Source organism: Babylonia areolata, chromosome 9 (genome assembly GCF_041734735.1).
Source record: "Babylonia areolata isolate BAREFJ2019XMU chromosome 9, ASM4173473v1, whole genome shotgun sequence".
Classification (NCBI taxonomy): domain Eukaryota; kingdom Metazoa; phylum Mollusca; class Gastropoda; order Neogastropoda; family Buccinidae; genus Babylonia; species Babylonia areolata.
The window spans coordinates 49,553,137-49,569,370 of record NC_134884.1 but is presented as its reverse complement, the minus strand read 5'-3'; the positions used below and the strand labels follow the sequence as shown (position 1 = coordinate 49,569,370).

At 45.4% G+C, this 16,234-nt stretch overlaps 1 protein-coding gene across 1 annotated transcript in view; it reads right to left on the bottom strand.

The window, feature by feature from the left end:
- LOC143285664 (kinesin-like protein KIF15) overlaps window positions 1-16,234 on the bottom strand; it is a 185,469-nt gene that overhangs the window by 113,006 nt on the left and 56,229 nt on the right. The window contains exons 12-13 of the mRNA XM_076593060.1: window positions 6,157-6,220; window positions 3,104-3,349 (exon numbers count right to left, since the gene is read on the bottom strand). Of these exons, the coding sequence (XP_076449175.1) occupies window positions 3,104-3,349; window positions 6,157-6,220 (310 nt within the window). The remainder of the gene's footprint in view (window positions 1-3,103; window positions 3,350-6,156; window positions 6,221-16,234) is intronic.

The window sequence follows — 16,234 nt, the reverse complement described above, 5'->3', positions numbered from 1 at the left end:
ATGGGCAAAAAGTGTACTTTCAGAGTTGCAAAGTGTAGCATTTTTTACTGAGTGTTTTTTACCGCCAAAGATGACATAAATACCATATCATGATAATGATAAAGACAAATGAATGGTTTTCCTACCTTACATAAACAGCTTGATAAATTTGTATTTAATCAGTACTGATGAATGTCTGAGACTGGCAGATGAAGGGAACAGGCAACTGATGGTGCTGATGTTCACCCCAAAACAAACATTTATTTACATAAATGTTAAATGCACACACACCAGTACATTAATAACCAGGGTCACTTCAATGCTTTCAAGTGAAGAAATCAGTGCTTTTGAAAACTTATCTACAGCACCAAGTGGCAGATTTGAATCAACGATCAGCCGGCAGATCATCACTTCAGCCCTCAGTCTACAGCAGCAAGTGGCAGATTTGAATCAACCATCAGCCGGCAGATCATCACTTCAGCCCTCGGTCTACAGCAAGTGGCAGATTTGAATCAACCATCAGCCGGCAGATCATCACTTCAGCCCTCGGTCTACAGCAGCAAGTGGCAGATTTGAATCAACCATCAGCCGGCAGATCATCACTTCAGCCCTCGGTCTACAGCAGCAAGTGGCACATTTGAATCAACCATCAGCCGGCAGATCATCACTTCAGCCCTCAGTCTACAGCACCAAGTGGCACATTTGAATCAACCATCAGCCGGCAGATCATCACTTCAGCCCTCGGTCTACAGCAGCAAGGGGCAGATTTGAATCAACCATCAGCCGGCAGATCATCACTTCAGCCCTCGGTCTACAGCAGCAAGGGGCAGATTTGAATCAACCATCAGCCGGCAGATCATCACTTCAGCCCTCGGTCTACAGCAAGTGGCAGATTTGAATCAACCATCAGCCAGCAGATCATCACTTCAGCCCTCGGTCTACAGCAAGTGGCAGATTTGAATCAACCATCAGCCAGCAGATCATCACTTCAGCCCTCGGTCTACAGCAGCAAGTGGCAGATTTGAATCAACCATCAGCCAGCAGATCATCACTTCAGCCCTCGGTCTACAGCACCAAGTGGCAGATTTGAATCAACCATCAGCCGGCAGATCATCACTTCAGCCCTCGGTCTACAGCAGCAAGTGGCAGATTTGAATCAACCATCAGCCGGCAGATCATCACTTCAGCCCTCAGTCTACAGCACCAAGTGGCAGATTTGAATCAACCATCAGACGGCAGATCATCACTTCAGCCCTCGTGATGTGCTGCTCCACTGTATTTTTCTTTTCTACCGTTTAGGGCTGAAAGAAGGAAGCCATGTATTGAAAATTTCCAATGGCTTTCTCACTGTCCGCATGTGTCTTGGTATCGCAGTGCCGAGTACCACCATACTTATATGAGAAGTCGTGCTGAAAACAAAGTATGGCCCCTTCTTTAACAACACCAAACAAGGGTATTTCTGGTGATACGAACTGATCAACTTTTGCCCCACCTTTTTTTTTCTTTACTTAGATGTTAAAGGCTGCGCGATTTCATAATGTAATTCTTCATCTGTTTCACGCTGTCGTTTCTTGTCCGCCATTTTGGATAGTGAAAGAGACATGTTCAGTTATCATGTGTGCTTGTGCTAGGGCACGCAATTGCTTCAAGCACTTATCAAGAGAACACGTGTGGGCAGCGATGGAGAATAAAACAAAGAAATGCAATCCCATGAGCTGAAAAAATACACGCCACCTGTTGAAGAGAGAAAAAATACAAAAACACATGGATCTGTGTTTGGACTGCATCAAGAGTGAACAGTATAGCTGTCAATGAGGGATTCATACAGTATTATGTATTGATGTGTACTAGCCTAGCAATAGCTTCAAAAGTCTTAACATGAACAGGTCTGACAAAAAAAAAGGAACAAAAATAAGCCAACAATTCACACACACACACACACACAAAATCACTATCATCTTGTATTACAGTTAACAGAACTGTGTAGCGATGACTTCTGGAAAAACAGAGGCCAGACAGACAGTTGGCAAATCCTCCCCTCAATCACACTAATCTTCAGGTCATTACCAGAAGAAAACCAAGCGGCACAGTTTAAAATCCTAAAGGCATTCACGGCTGCTCAGCCGAGCACAAAATCCACCTCTTTAGTTTCCGAGCAGCGTCTAGCGTCTGGGGTCAAAATTTTTTTAATGCCAGACTTTCCCACCACACTCTGCACTGGCCGGCGCATTCACCGCGGTATTTCTGGCCCCGCGTGCCAAACCTGGACACTGCCTTGTTTGTTTCACTTGGCCCCGCAGCCCCCGCCCCACTTTTCTCATGCTTCCACAGCATCCACACATTTCCTGCAGTGATTACACTCACCCTGCTCTCCATCCCCCTGCTGCTGGCACTCACCATGCTACAGTGTGTTCATTTAAACACTTATTGTGCTGACAAGAAAAAATCTACAACTCAAAAGGTGGGCTGATCTGCATGCAGGCATGCTAAATGTTCTGGTGATTTTTACGATTTCACTGTAATAAGCGTATGTTTTCTTAGAGAGGGATTTAAATTTTATGATTTTTGCAATCATGTTTCTGCTTGACCTTCTCTTTTCTTTCTTCATGTATGTTTCAACCATTGCCTCAACAATTGCTATGTAAGAAAACGTATTGTGTTTGGAGTCAATGGAAAGCTTATTTTGCGTTCTTTGTAGAAACCCATTTCTTTTGTCGTTATTTCCGATCCATCTGGGAAGATGATGCGCGAAAGAAACAAAGCAGATTTACCGCTGAACAAGCGTACAGTGAGTGCCGCTGGCACGGCCTGTTTGTCAGCCGCGTTTATTTATATCCATGCCCTACTTCCTGGGTTCATGAACTTTCGCTGGGCCAACTAAAGTGCCAGCACTGAACACCCGTGCATTTTATCCACACCCGTTTCAGGTGTCAGAACTGATCCATACTGATACACATTTATATATAACACCACATCTGGTTTAAAAAGAAAAAAAAAAAAGCAATGCCCTACATACACATAAGCCCAAAGTGCTGGTCAGGGCTTCAGAGCCTACACTATGCACCTGAAAAACATTATTATAAAATAAAATAAAAAGTAATAAAAAAACCAGTCATCTGCTCACTTCTTTCTCCTGTTCACCCTTCTCCCTGAAGAGCATGGCCTCCAGAAACCTGTTCCTCCATTGGGCACTATTGGAGCCCTGACAGGGGGCGTGACTGGGGACCTGACTGGCGGAGGGACCCTCACCATCACCCGGGACGGCTGGAGGCAGGGCACCGGCCTGGAGCTGGGCCATCATGTCCCGCAGACGTCGGATCTCTGCTTGCAGGTGCGCCACGTTGCCCTGCGTGTCTTCGTTGATCACCGCCTGGAGGAACCCAACCACACCCACAACTGTCAATCACTGCCTTGGACAACCCAACCACACCCACAACTGTCAATCACTGCCTTGGACAACCCAACCACACCCACAATGTCAATCACTGCCTTGGACAACCCAACCACACCCACAACTGTCAATCACTGCCTTGGACAACCCAACCACACCCACAATGTCAATCACTGCCTTGGACAACCCAACCACACCCACAACTGTCAATCATTGCCTGGGACAAACCAACCACACCCACAACTGTCAATCACCGCCTGGGACAAACCAACCACACTCACAACTGTCAATCACCGCCTGGGACAAACCAACCACACTCACAACTGTCAATCACCGCCTGGGACAAACCAACACTGCCTGGGACAAACCAACCACACCCACAACTGTCAATCACCGCCTGGGACAAACCAACCACACCCACAACTGTCAATCATTGCCTGGGACAAACCAACCACACCCACAACTGTCAATCACTGCCTGGGACAAACCAACACTGCCTGGGACAAACCAACCACACCCACAACTGTCAATCACTGCCTGGGACAAACCAACCACACTCACAACTGTCAATCACCACCTGTAAACCAACCACACCCACAACTGTCAATCACCACCTGGGACAAACCAACCACTGTCAATCACTTCCTGGGACAAACCAACCACACCCACAACTGTCATCCACTGCCTGGGACAAACCAACCACACCCACAACTGTCCGTCACTGCCTTTTTCCCAACCACCCCCTCACTGTCAATCACTGCCTGGGACAACCCAACCACACCTCTCACTGTCAATCACCGCTTCAGTCTTTTTTCCTGTGCCCTAGTTTTGGGCCAGTTTGTTTTCCTGATGATAAATGATAACAGCACAGTGATGATGCTTCTGCAATTGGGATCAACAGGGTTTGAGATTACTCTGTGTGAAGGGACTGTAGTGTGGTGAGATATCCCATCATCAACCAGGCTGTGAAGGGACTGTAGTGTGGTGAGAAATTCCAGCATCAACCAGGCTGTGAAGGGACTGTAGTGTGGCGAGATATTCCAGCATCAACCAGGCTGTGAAGGGACTGTAGTGTGGTGAGATATTCCAGCATCAACCAGGCTGTGAAGGGACTGTAGTGTGGTGAGATATTCCAGCATCAACCAGGCTGTAAAGGGACTGTAGTGTGGTGAGATATCCCAGCATCAACCAGGCTGTGAAGGGACTGTAGTGTGGTGAGATATTCCAGCATCAACCAGGCTGTAAAGGGACTGTAGTGTGGTGAGATATCCCAGCATCAACCAGGCTGTGAAGGGACTGTAGTGTGGTGAGATATCCCAGCATCAACCAGGCTGTGAAGGGACTGTAGTGTGGTGAGATATTCCAGCATCAACCAGGCTGTAAAGGGACTGTAGTGTGGTGAGATATTCCAGCATCAACCAGGCTGTGAAGGGACTGTAGTGTGGTGAGATATTCCAGCATCAACCAGGCTGTGAAGGGACTGTAGTGTGGTGAGATGTCCCAGCATCAACCAGGCTGTGAAGGGACTGTAGTGTGGTGAGATATCCCAGCATCAACCAGGCTGTGAAGGGACTGTAGTGTGGCGAGATATTCCAGCATCAACCAGGCTGTGAAGGGACTGTAGTGTGGTGAGATATCCCAGCATCAACCAGGTTGTGAAGGGACTGTAGTGTGGCGAGATATCCCAGCATCAACCAGGCTGTGAAGGGACTGTAGTGTGGTGAGATATCCCGGCATCAACCAGGCTGTGAAGGGACTGTAGTGTGGTGAGATATTCCAGCATCAACCAGGCTGTGAAGGGACTGTAGTGTGGTGAGATGTCCCAGCATCAACCAGGCTGTGAAGGGACTGTAGTGTGGTGAGATATCCCAGCATCAACCAGGTTGTGAAGGGACTGTAGTGTGGTGAGATATCCCAGCATCAACCAGGCTGTGAAGGGACGGTAGTGTGGTGAGATATCCCAGCATCAACCAGGCTGTGAAGGGACTGTAGTGTGGTGAGATATCCCGGCATCAACCAGGCTGTGAAGGGACTGTAGTGTGGTGAGATATTCCAGCATCAACCAGGCTGTGAAGGGACTGTAGTGTGGTGAGATATCCCAGCATCAACCAGGTTGTAAAGGGACTGTAGTGTGGTGAGATATCCCAGCATCAACCAGGCTGTGAAGGGACGGTAGTGTGGTGAGATATCCCAGCATCAACCAGGCTGTGAAGGGACTGTAGTGTGGTGAGATATCCCAGCATCAACCAGGATGTGAAGGGACTGTAGTGTGGCGAGATATCCCAGCATCAACCAGGCTGTGAAGGGACTGTAGTGTGGCGAGATATCCCAGCATCAACCAGGCTGTGAAGGGACTGTAGTGTGGTGAGATATCCCAGCATCAACCAGGCTGACAGATACCAACACCTGCAGTGTTGGTCAGGAACACACACCCCACTCCCTTCCCTGGCCCTCCGTGCAACACTTTTCTCAAACATTTCTGAAGGATAATATTGTTGTTTTTAACCCTTAAACAACTTGATTTTTTCCTCTGAATAAAATCCTGACTCCATCTTACACTCTTTCTTTTTAATATCAAGCGAAACAGTTTTCTCCAACATCTGTATACTGAGGGAGAGCAATATTGTCATGTTTAGCAATGAAAGAATGTTTATTTTTTTCCTGTGAATAAAATCCTTCCTTCTAACACTTTTCTTTTACATACCTTTTCTCCATACCTGCACTGAAATAAAAATTATCACAAAACTACCACATAAAATATACATTATTAGCATTAATACCTGTACCTTATTTTTGATCTGCTTGGCTCGCTTTGCAAAGTTCAGAGTTGACAGAGTCTCCCCAAAACACCTGAAATAGAGTTAAAATGGAGTCTCAACAAGTTTCAAACACAGTTACACTTTCTGCAAACAGAAACTAAACATGTTTATTCACACTGCAGGTCTCAACATGTTCCAAACATACAGTTATACTTACTTCAAACAGAAACTAAACATGTTTATTCACACTACAGGTCTCAACAAGTTTCAAACACAGTTACACTTTCTGCAAACAGAAACTAAACATGTTTATTCACACTGCAGGTCTCAACATGTTCCAAACATACAGTTATACTTACTTCAAACAGAAACTAAACATGTTTATTCACACTACAGGTCTCCACATGTTCCAAACATACAGTTATACTTACTTCAAACAGAAACTAAACATGTTTATTCACACTACAGGTCTCAACATGTTCCAAACATACAGTTATACTTACTGCAAACAGAAACTAAACATGTTTATTCACACTGCAGGTCTCAACATGTTCCAAACATACAGTTATACTTACTGCAAACAGAAACTAAACATGTTTATTCACACTGCAGGTCTCAACATGTTCCAAACATACAGTTATACTTACTGCAAACAGAAACTAAACATGTTTATTCACACTACAGGTCTCAACATGTTCCAAACATACAGTTATACTTACTGCAAACAGAAACTAAACATGTTTATTCACACTACAGGTCTCAACATGTTCCAAACATACAGTTATACTTACTTCAAACAGAAACTAAACATGTTTATTCACACTACATGTCTCAACATGTTCCAAACATATAGTTATACTTACTTCAAACAGAAACTAAACATGTTTATTCACACTACAGGTCTCCACATGTTCCAAACATACAGTTATACTTACTGCAAACAGAAACTAAACATGCTTAATCACACTACAGGTCTCAACATGTTCCAAACATACAGTTATACTTACTGCAAACAGAAACTAAACATGTTTATTCACACTGCAGGTCTCAACATGTTCCAAACATACAGTTATACTTACTGCAAACAGAAACTAAACATGCTTAATCACACTACAGATCTCCACATGTTCCAAACATACAGTTATACTTACTTCAAACAGAAACTAAACATGCTTAATCACACTACAGATCTCCACATGTTCCAAACATACAGTTATACTTACTTCAAACAGAAACTAAACATGCTTAATCACACTACAGATCTCCACATGTTCCAAACATACAATTATACTTACTTCAAACAGAAACTAAACATGCTTAATCACACTACAGATCTCCACATGTTCCAAACATACAGCTGCACATTCTTTAAAAAAAAAGAAAAAAAGAAAAAAAAAGAGTAAACATCATGTTTAATCACATTACGGGTATGCTGGAACTCAAAAGTCCATTCTTCAAATGGAATAAGAACACAACTAAAAATGCATGTAGGGTTAGGCTATTATCTTTTTCTACACTTTTTTTCTTTGCCTTTCTGTTTAACCAAGAGCAGTTTCTGATATTGTGAAAAGACTTCAACTGGCTATTGAAAGGGACTGAAGTCAATGTGGTGGTGCTACACATGTATTTCACTGACATCTTGGAGGACAGACTGATAGAATACAGGGATGAATCTGAATTCTGACACCAGAATGATATAGCATGGCAGTGAAGGACACTATATCTTGACTGCACTCAAAACTTCAGTACAAAGCCAGGTTGACTGCACTGACTGCACTCAATACTTTAATGCAAAGCCAGGTTGACAGCACTGACTGCACTCAATACTTCAATGCAAAGCCAGGTTGACAGCACTGACTGCACTCAATACTTTAATGCAAAGCCAGGTTGACAGCACTGACTGCACTCAAAACTTCAGTACAAAGCCAGGTTGACTGCACTGACTGCACTCAATACTTTAATGCAAAGCCAGGTTGACAGCACTGACTGCACTCAAAACTTCAGTGCAAAACCAGATTGACAGCACTGACTGCACTCAATACTTTAATGCAAAGCCAGGTTGACAGCACTGACTGCACTCAATACTTCAGGGCAAAGCCAGGTTGACAGCACTGACTGCACTCAATTCTTCAGGGCAAAGCCAGGTTGACAACACTGACTGCACTCAATACTTCAGGGCAAAGCCAGGTTGACAACACTGACTGCACTCAATACTTCAGTGCAAAGCCAGGTTGACAGCACTGACTGCACTCAATACTTCAGGGCAAAGCCAGGTTGACAGCACTGACTGCACTCAATACTTCAATGCAAAGCCAGGTTGACAGCACTGACTGCACTCAATACTTCAATGCAAAGCCAGGTTGACAGCACTGACTGCTTTCAATACTTTAATGCAAAGCCAGGTTTACAGCACTGACTGCACTCAATACTTAAACTGACCCCCCCTGGATACAAAACTATGTCACTTCCTCGACTATCTCGTGGAGATGGCATCGCCACCGTCTACAGAGACATCTTGGAGTCTTCCCTCTCCTTCTCCCATAACCACGCCTTTCCACATGATACCTTCGAAATGCTAGAAGTCACTCTCAGTGTTCCCGGTCACTCAATCATCATCTGTCGTCTCTATCGTCCTCCGCCTAGTCGTAAAAATAACCTAACATCTTCTCAGTTTCACGATGAGTTCCGAACACCACTTGATTACTACAACCTTCGTTCTGGCAAACTTATTATCCTTGGAGATTTCAATTTTCATTTCGATAACCAGACTTCCACTGATGTCAAACGCCTATGTCAATCTCTGTCCACTCATTCTCTCTCTCAGTTCATTACAGAACCAACACACAGATCTGGCCATACGTTGGACTGGCTAATCGCACGCGAGTCTGATGCCATGGTTGCGTCAGTGACTGTAACTGACAAACTTTCTTCCAACCATTCTGCTGTTATATTCTTGCTTAATATTTCAAAACCTACCAGAACCAAAAAATCTGTTACTCGTCGCAACCTGAAATCCATCAACATTAACACTTTTTCTTCTCAAGCTTCTGAACGCCTTTCCAAAATTTCTTCCCTTACCGACGTATCCACACATTACAACACTGTCCTCTCTCAACTGCTGGATGAACATGCACCACCCACTACCCGCATGCTCCCTGGCAGACCCTCCGCCCCATGGTACACACAAGACATTCGACTTGCAAAACGCAAACGTCGCCAACTGGAAAGACGATGGCGATCAACAAAACTGCAAGTCCACAATCAAATATTCCGAAAACAAATAAAGTCAAACATATGATCTCATCAGCAAAAACAAACTTCTTTCTTCTCAAGTTCTCAATGCCACATCCACCAAATCTCTTTACTCTGTCATGTCAAATCTTCTCAGAACTGCAAAAAGGACTCCTCTTCCTTCTACCTACACTTTATCTGAACTCCCCAATGTCTTCTCCTCTTTCTTTTTTGACAAAGTCCAAAATATTCGTACCATCTTAGACCAAATGTCTTTCCAACCTGTTCATCCTGATCCTCAATTCAGCAGCACTCCTCTCCATTCCTTTAACCTTCACCGTACTTGGTTATTTTCCCACTTATCCATATTTAGTGGGTCTCACAGACCCACACTCGCTGAAGAAGGAATCCAGAGCTTACCCCCTATTCATACATCGTGGGTCTGACAGACCCATACAAATTAATGTGGGCTTTTCCAACTTCAATAGACTGAGCAACACGTTCCTGTCATCAGATATTTTCCCACCCCTCTTCCGGCCAATCAATAGCAGCCTCTGTATGTGTGTGTCTGTGTCTGTGTGTCTGTGTGTGGCAGCCTCTGTATGTGTGTGTGTGTGTATGTGTGGCAGCCTCTGTATATATATATATATATATATATATATATATATATATATTTGTGTGTGTGTGTGTGTGTGTGTATTTGTGTGCGTGCGCGAGCGTGTAAGTATACACGTCAGGAGAGCTCTGTGCGCACGCGCATGTGTGTGTGTGTTCGTGTGTGTGTAGAGGATGAGGTATGTGTGTGTTTGCATGTGTACTGTAGGAGCAACGGAATATTGGAATGTGCGGGTGTACACACACACACACACACACGCACGCATGCGCACGCACGCACGCACTCACACACACACACACACACACACACACACACACATATATATATATATATATATGTCATCGTCAGGAAAAGGGATAGGCAAGATGTACGTGTAACAAAGACCATGTGCGGCGCCGAGTGTTGGACAGACCATCGCCTTGTAGTCTCGAAGCTGAATATTCGAATCCAGCCCAAGAGACGCCCCCAAGGCCAGAAGGCTCCAAAACGGCTCAACATCGCTAAGCTGAAAAACATCACCATCAAACAGTCCTTTGTGGAGCTGCTGGAAGATCGTCTGGAATCCGCCTCTCTGGACAACCAGAATGTGGAGTCTGACTGGAGGACCCTGCGTGAGCTGATCTATAGTACAGCTTCAGAGACCCTGGGACCCATGACCAGAAAGCACAAAGACTGGTTTGATGAAAACTGTGATGAAATCAAGCAGCTTCTGGATGAGAAACGCTGTCTGCATCAAGCCTACCTGAGCAACCCAAAGTCCACATCAAAAAAGGATGCGTACAATGCCATCCGCAGGACTGTTCAGCAAAAGTTACGCCAGATGCAGGATAAGTGGCTGAGTGACAAAGCTGATGAGATCCAGGGATATGCTGACAGGCACGATATGAAGAGGTTCTATGATGCCTTAAAAGAAGTCTACGGCCCCACATCCTCAGGATCATCCCCCCTCCTCAGTGCAGATGGGAATACCTTGATCACCGAGAAGGAGAAAATTCTCGAACGCTGGGCTGAGCACTTTCCTTCATAAATGATGAAGCCATAGACCGTCTCCCACAAGTCCCCATCAACGAAACACTGGACGATCCGCCAACACCTCTTGAGACCCAGAAAGCAATCCATCTGCTATCCAGTGGCAAAGCACCTGGCTCAGACTCCATACCAGCAGAGGTCTACAACGATGGAGGCACTGTGCTGACTGAGAAGCTCCATCAGCTGTACTCACTCATGTGGAAAGAAGAGATGATCCCCCAGGATTTCAAAGATGCATCTATCATTCACTTGTACAAGCGAAAGGGGAACCGGCAAGCCTGTGATAACCATCAGGGCATTTCCTTGCTCTCCATCGCAGGCAAGATACTTGCCAGGATCCTACTAAACCGCCTCACAGCACACCTTGACCAAGGTCATTTGCCTGAGAGCCAATGTGGATTCCGGAAAGAGCGCGGAACCACCGACATGGTGTTTGCTGCAAGGCAGCTGCAAGAGAAATGTCAGGAGCAAAATGCTGCTCTGTTCTCCACCTATGTCGACCTCACCAAGGCCTTCGACACCGTGAGTAGAGAGGGACTGTGGAAGATCATGGCCAAGTACGGATGCCCTACCAGCCGCCGTGGCAAAGTGGTTAGCGTCGCGGACTGACAGCTGGGAGGACGCGGGTTCGAATCCCAGCGGAGGTGGGTTTTTCGGCCCGTGGCCGGCTCCTACCCAGAGTTGAGTGTGCTGTGGGCTTAAATGGGGAGACTGGGACCACACAGTCGAGTGTCATCCACTTCAAGGATGCGTCTTTGGGTGTGTTGCTCTAATTACCTGACCAACACTGCAAGTGTCTGTATCTCTCGGGCCTGGTTAACGCCGGGATATCATTATGACAGGAAGCGTAGAGTACAGCCTTGTCACGCAGTCCCAAACCAAAATGGACCTCCATAGCAACATCGTCATCATCATCGTCATCCTCCTCCCCCTTCATCGTCATCAATATAAACAAAATAGTCTCAAAGTCTGTGACCTTTCATGCCCTGCTCTCATGATGACCTCAGTTTCGATACCCCTCCACTTCCGTGCTTTGGGTGAGTCCTGTCAATGTCGTCAGTGTCGGCAGATTCATGGGGGGTGCTGTTGTTTGAGGGACGTGGTGGCGGTCTCCACTCTGGGAGAGACGCTCGCTCAGTCTGGCTCCGCGACTAAGCCATTATTGTCGTTAGTAGGGGGCTTAGTAGGTGGTGTCCTAAGTACGTTAAAACAGAACAGGCACCACTGAACACCACCGAAGTGACTCAGCAGCAGTGCAGGGTCTCCTCTGGTGTGTGGCCTCCAGGCGACCTAACATCGATGGTTCCCTGTGGACTGCCGACGCTGGGACTGCGACGGACGAACCCGGGTGTGGCCGTGTATGGGGGAATCTAAATGAGCGGCGTGGGAGTAATGCCACTGAAACGGCGCAGACGATGGGGCAGCAAAAAAAAAAAAAAAAAAAAAAAAAAAAAAGTACGGATGCCCTCGGAAATTTATTTCCTTGGTCAGCCAATTCCATGAAGGCATGCAGGCTCGAGTCCAGGACAATGGCGAAACATCTGCTCCTTTTGCTGTCACAAATGGTGTCAAGCAAGGCTGCGTCCTGGCTCCAACGCTGTTCAGCCTCATGTTCTCTGCAATGCTTACTGATGCCTTCAGAGATGGCGATGTTGGAATCGACCTAAAGTATCGAACAGATGGCAAGCTAACTTGATGGCAATTAATAAACTTGATAATCATCAAAATATAACTTGCCTGAGGCAATGACACCGGTAGCCTGCTGTACTGATGTGTTCTCCATGAGAGCCGGATGCGATGTGCCAGCCAACTACAGAAGCAGTGAGGTAGCCTATGTGTCATCAGTCACGTACGCACAATCACTTCGTTCCACGTAGTACAAAGGGATTATTGGTTTGTTCCCTTCTTTTGCGAGTATGGGTCTGAGAGACCCACGAATTACGAATAAGGGTACTTAGTGTTTTCTCTTCTTTGGGGAGTATGGGTCTGTAAGACCCACAACGTAGGAATGCAGGTAAAAATTTTCACAATTACGTAACTGATTAACTAATCAGTTAAAGTGTACATTAATTTACTAAAATGATGCATATGTTGTGACAACAAAAGTCATGAAATTTCAAATTAATCGGACACCAAATATATTTTAAAGGCATTTTTTAAGGCAAAAATGGGTCTGTCAGACCCACAAAGTACGGTGAAGGTTAATCCATTGACTGAAACAGAAGTTCATGAAATCCTAAAAGAAATGACAGAAAAATCCTGTGAGCTTGATCCTATACCAGCCTCGGTCTTTTCCCAATGTGTCTCACATCTTCTCCCCACAATCACCAACATTGTCAACTCATCCCTTCTCACTGGAACGTTTCCATCCACTTTCAAAACTGCAATCGTCCGGCCTCTTCTGAAGAAACCCTACCTTGACGCAAACATTTTGAAAAACTATCGACCAGTTTCTAATCTTCCATTCATGTCCAAACTCCTTGAAAAAGCTGTCCTCAAGCAGCTTAACAACCACCTTTGTTTCAACAATCTCATCCACCCATTTCAGTCTGCCTATCGCGCTGACCATAGCACCGAAACCACTCTCCTCCACATTCTGAACAATCTACTGATAGCGTCCGACTCAGGAAAAATTTCCCTTCTCACTCTTCTCGACTTGTCAGCCGCCTTTGATACGATAGATCATTCAATCCTTCTTTCCCGTCTTCATTTTACATTTGGTATCAACGGCACTGTTCTAAACTGGTTCAAATCTTATCTCACTGATCGATTCCAGTCTGTCATTGTTGATCATTTCCAATCTGAACCCGTTAAAATCGAACATGGAGTCCCCACAGGGATCTGTTTTAGGCCCAGTGCTCTTCACACTGTACACTGCTCCTCTTGCTGAAATTATCAACCGCCATAATATCAGTCATCATTCTTATGCTGATGACACTCAACTCCAGAAGAGTGATACCCCTGAAAAATTGTTGTCGCTCTTGCAAGAAACATCCAACTGCTTCCTGGACATTCAAAACTAGATGACTCAAAATAAGTTACAATTGAACACGGACAAAACTGAAGCAGTGATCATAAGAACTAAACAAAAACTGTCTTTCATCACAATTGACACAATCAAACTTGGCAGTACATCCATCCCTCTTTCCACGTCAGTCAGGAACCTCGGTGTTGTCCTTGACAATACACTGTCCATGCAAAAATTTATCAGTCAGACATGTCAGTCCTGCTACTGTCAACTGCGACGCATCAGTGTCGTCCGGAAATATCTGTCCACTGACGCAACATCTAGACTTGTCGTTTCTCTCATTCCCTCTCGCCTTGACTACTGTAACTCTCTATTGTCTGGTCTGCCTGCTTCATCCATTCAGTCCATTCAGCGCATACAAAACTCTGCTGCCCGACTCGTCCTCAGAAAGAAAAGATCTGAGCACATCACTCCTCTTTTGCAACATCTCCACTGGCTCCCTGTCTCACACCGAATAAAGTACAAGATCAGCACTCTATGTTATAGATGCATTCACAAAACTGCCCCTTCCTATCTCTGCGGCTGCCTTCACCTCTACACTCCATCTTGCTCACTACGATCGGCTTCGGATCCACTCTGTTTACGCATACCCAGATTCAAACATTCGACTGTTGGCCGCTGTTCTTTCTCTGTTTCTGGACCTTGCGACTGGAATGAACTTCCTTTTTCACTTCGTCAAGTCTCCACACTCAGCTCTTTCAAGTCTGGCCTTAAAACCCACCTCTTCCCAAAATAGCCTCCCTTGCCTGCCCTTCCTTGTCTTTAGTTTCTACAGTTTTAGAGTTGTGCATGCGTGTGAATGACTGGTGAGAAAGCCCTTTGATTTGTCTCTGCACAAGATCCAGCGCTATATAAATACCATTATTATTATTATTATTACTTCAATGCAAAGCCAGCTTGACAGCACTGACTGCACTCAATACTTTAATGCAAAGCCAGGTTGACAGCACTGACTGCACTCAATACTTTAATGCAAAGCCAGGTTGACAGCACTGACTGCACTCAATACTTTAATACAAAGCCAGGTTGACAGCACTGACTGCACTCAATACTTCAGGGCAAAGCCAGGTTGACAGCACTGACTGCACTCAATACCATAATGCAAAGCCAGGTTGACAGCACTGACTGCACTCAATACTATAATGCAAAGCCAGGTTGACAGCACTGACTGCACTCAATACATCAGGGCAAAGCCAGGTTGACAGCACTGACTGCACTCAATACTTCTCAGGGCAAAGCCAGGTTGACAGCACTGACTGCACTCAATACTTCAGGGCAAAGCCAGGTTGACAGCACTGACTGCACTCAATACTTCAGTGCAAAGCCAGGTTGACAGCACTGACTGCACTCAATACCTCAGTGCAAAACCAGGTTGACAGCACTGACTGCACTCATACTTCAATGCAAAGCCAGGTTGACAGCACTGACTGCACTCAATACTTTAATGCAAAGCCAGGTTGACAGCACTGACTGCACTCAATACTTCAGGGCAAAGCCAGGTTGACAACACTGACTGCACTCATACTTCAATGCAAAACCAGGTTGACAGCATTGACTGCACTCAATACCTCAATGTAAAACCAATACTTCAATGCAAAGCCAGGTTGACAGCACTGACTGCACTCAATATTTCAGGGCAAAGCCAGGTTGACAACACTGACTGCACTCATACTTTAATGCAAAACCAGGTTGACAGCACTGACAGCACTCAATACTATAATGCAAAGCCAGGTTGACAGCACTGACTGCACTCAATACTTCAATGCAAAGCCAGGTTGACAGCACTGACTGCACTCAATACTTCAATGCAAAGCCAGGTTGACAGCACTGACTGCACTAAATACTTCAATGCAAAGCCAGGTTGACAGCACTGACTGCACTCTATACTTTAATGCAAAGCCAGGTTGACAGCACTGACTGCACTCAATACTTCAGGGCAAAGCCAGGTTGACAACACTGACTGCACTCATACTTCAATGCAAAACCAGGTTGACAGCATTGACTGCACTCAATACCTCAATGTAAAACCAATACTTCAATGCAAAGCCAGGTTGACAGCACTGACTGCACTCAATATTTCAGGGCAAAGCCAGGTTGACAACACTGACTGCACTCATACTTTAATGCAAAACCAGGTTGACAGCACTGACAGCACTCAATACTATAATGCAAAGCCAGGTTGACAGCACTGACTGCACTCA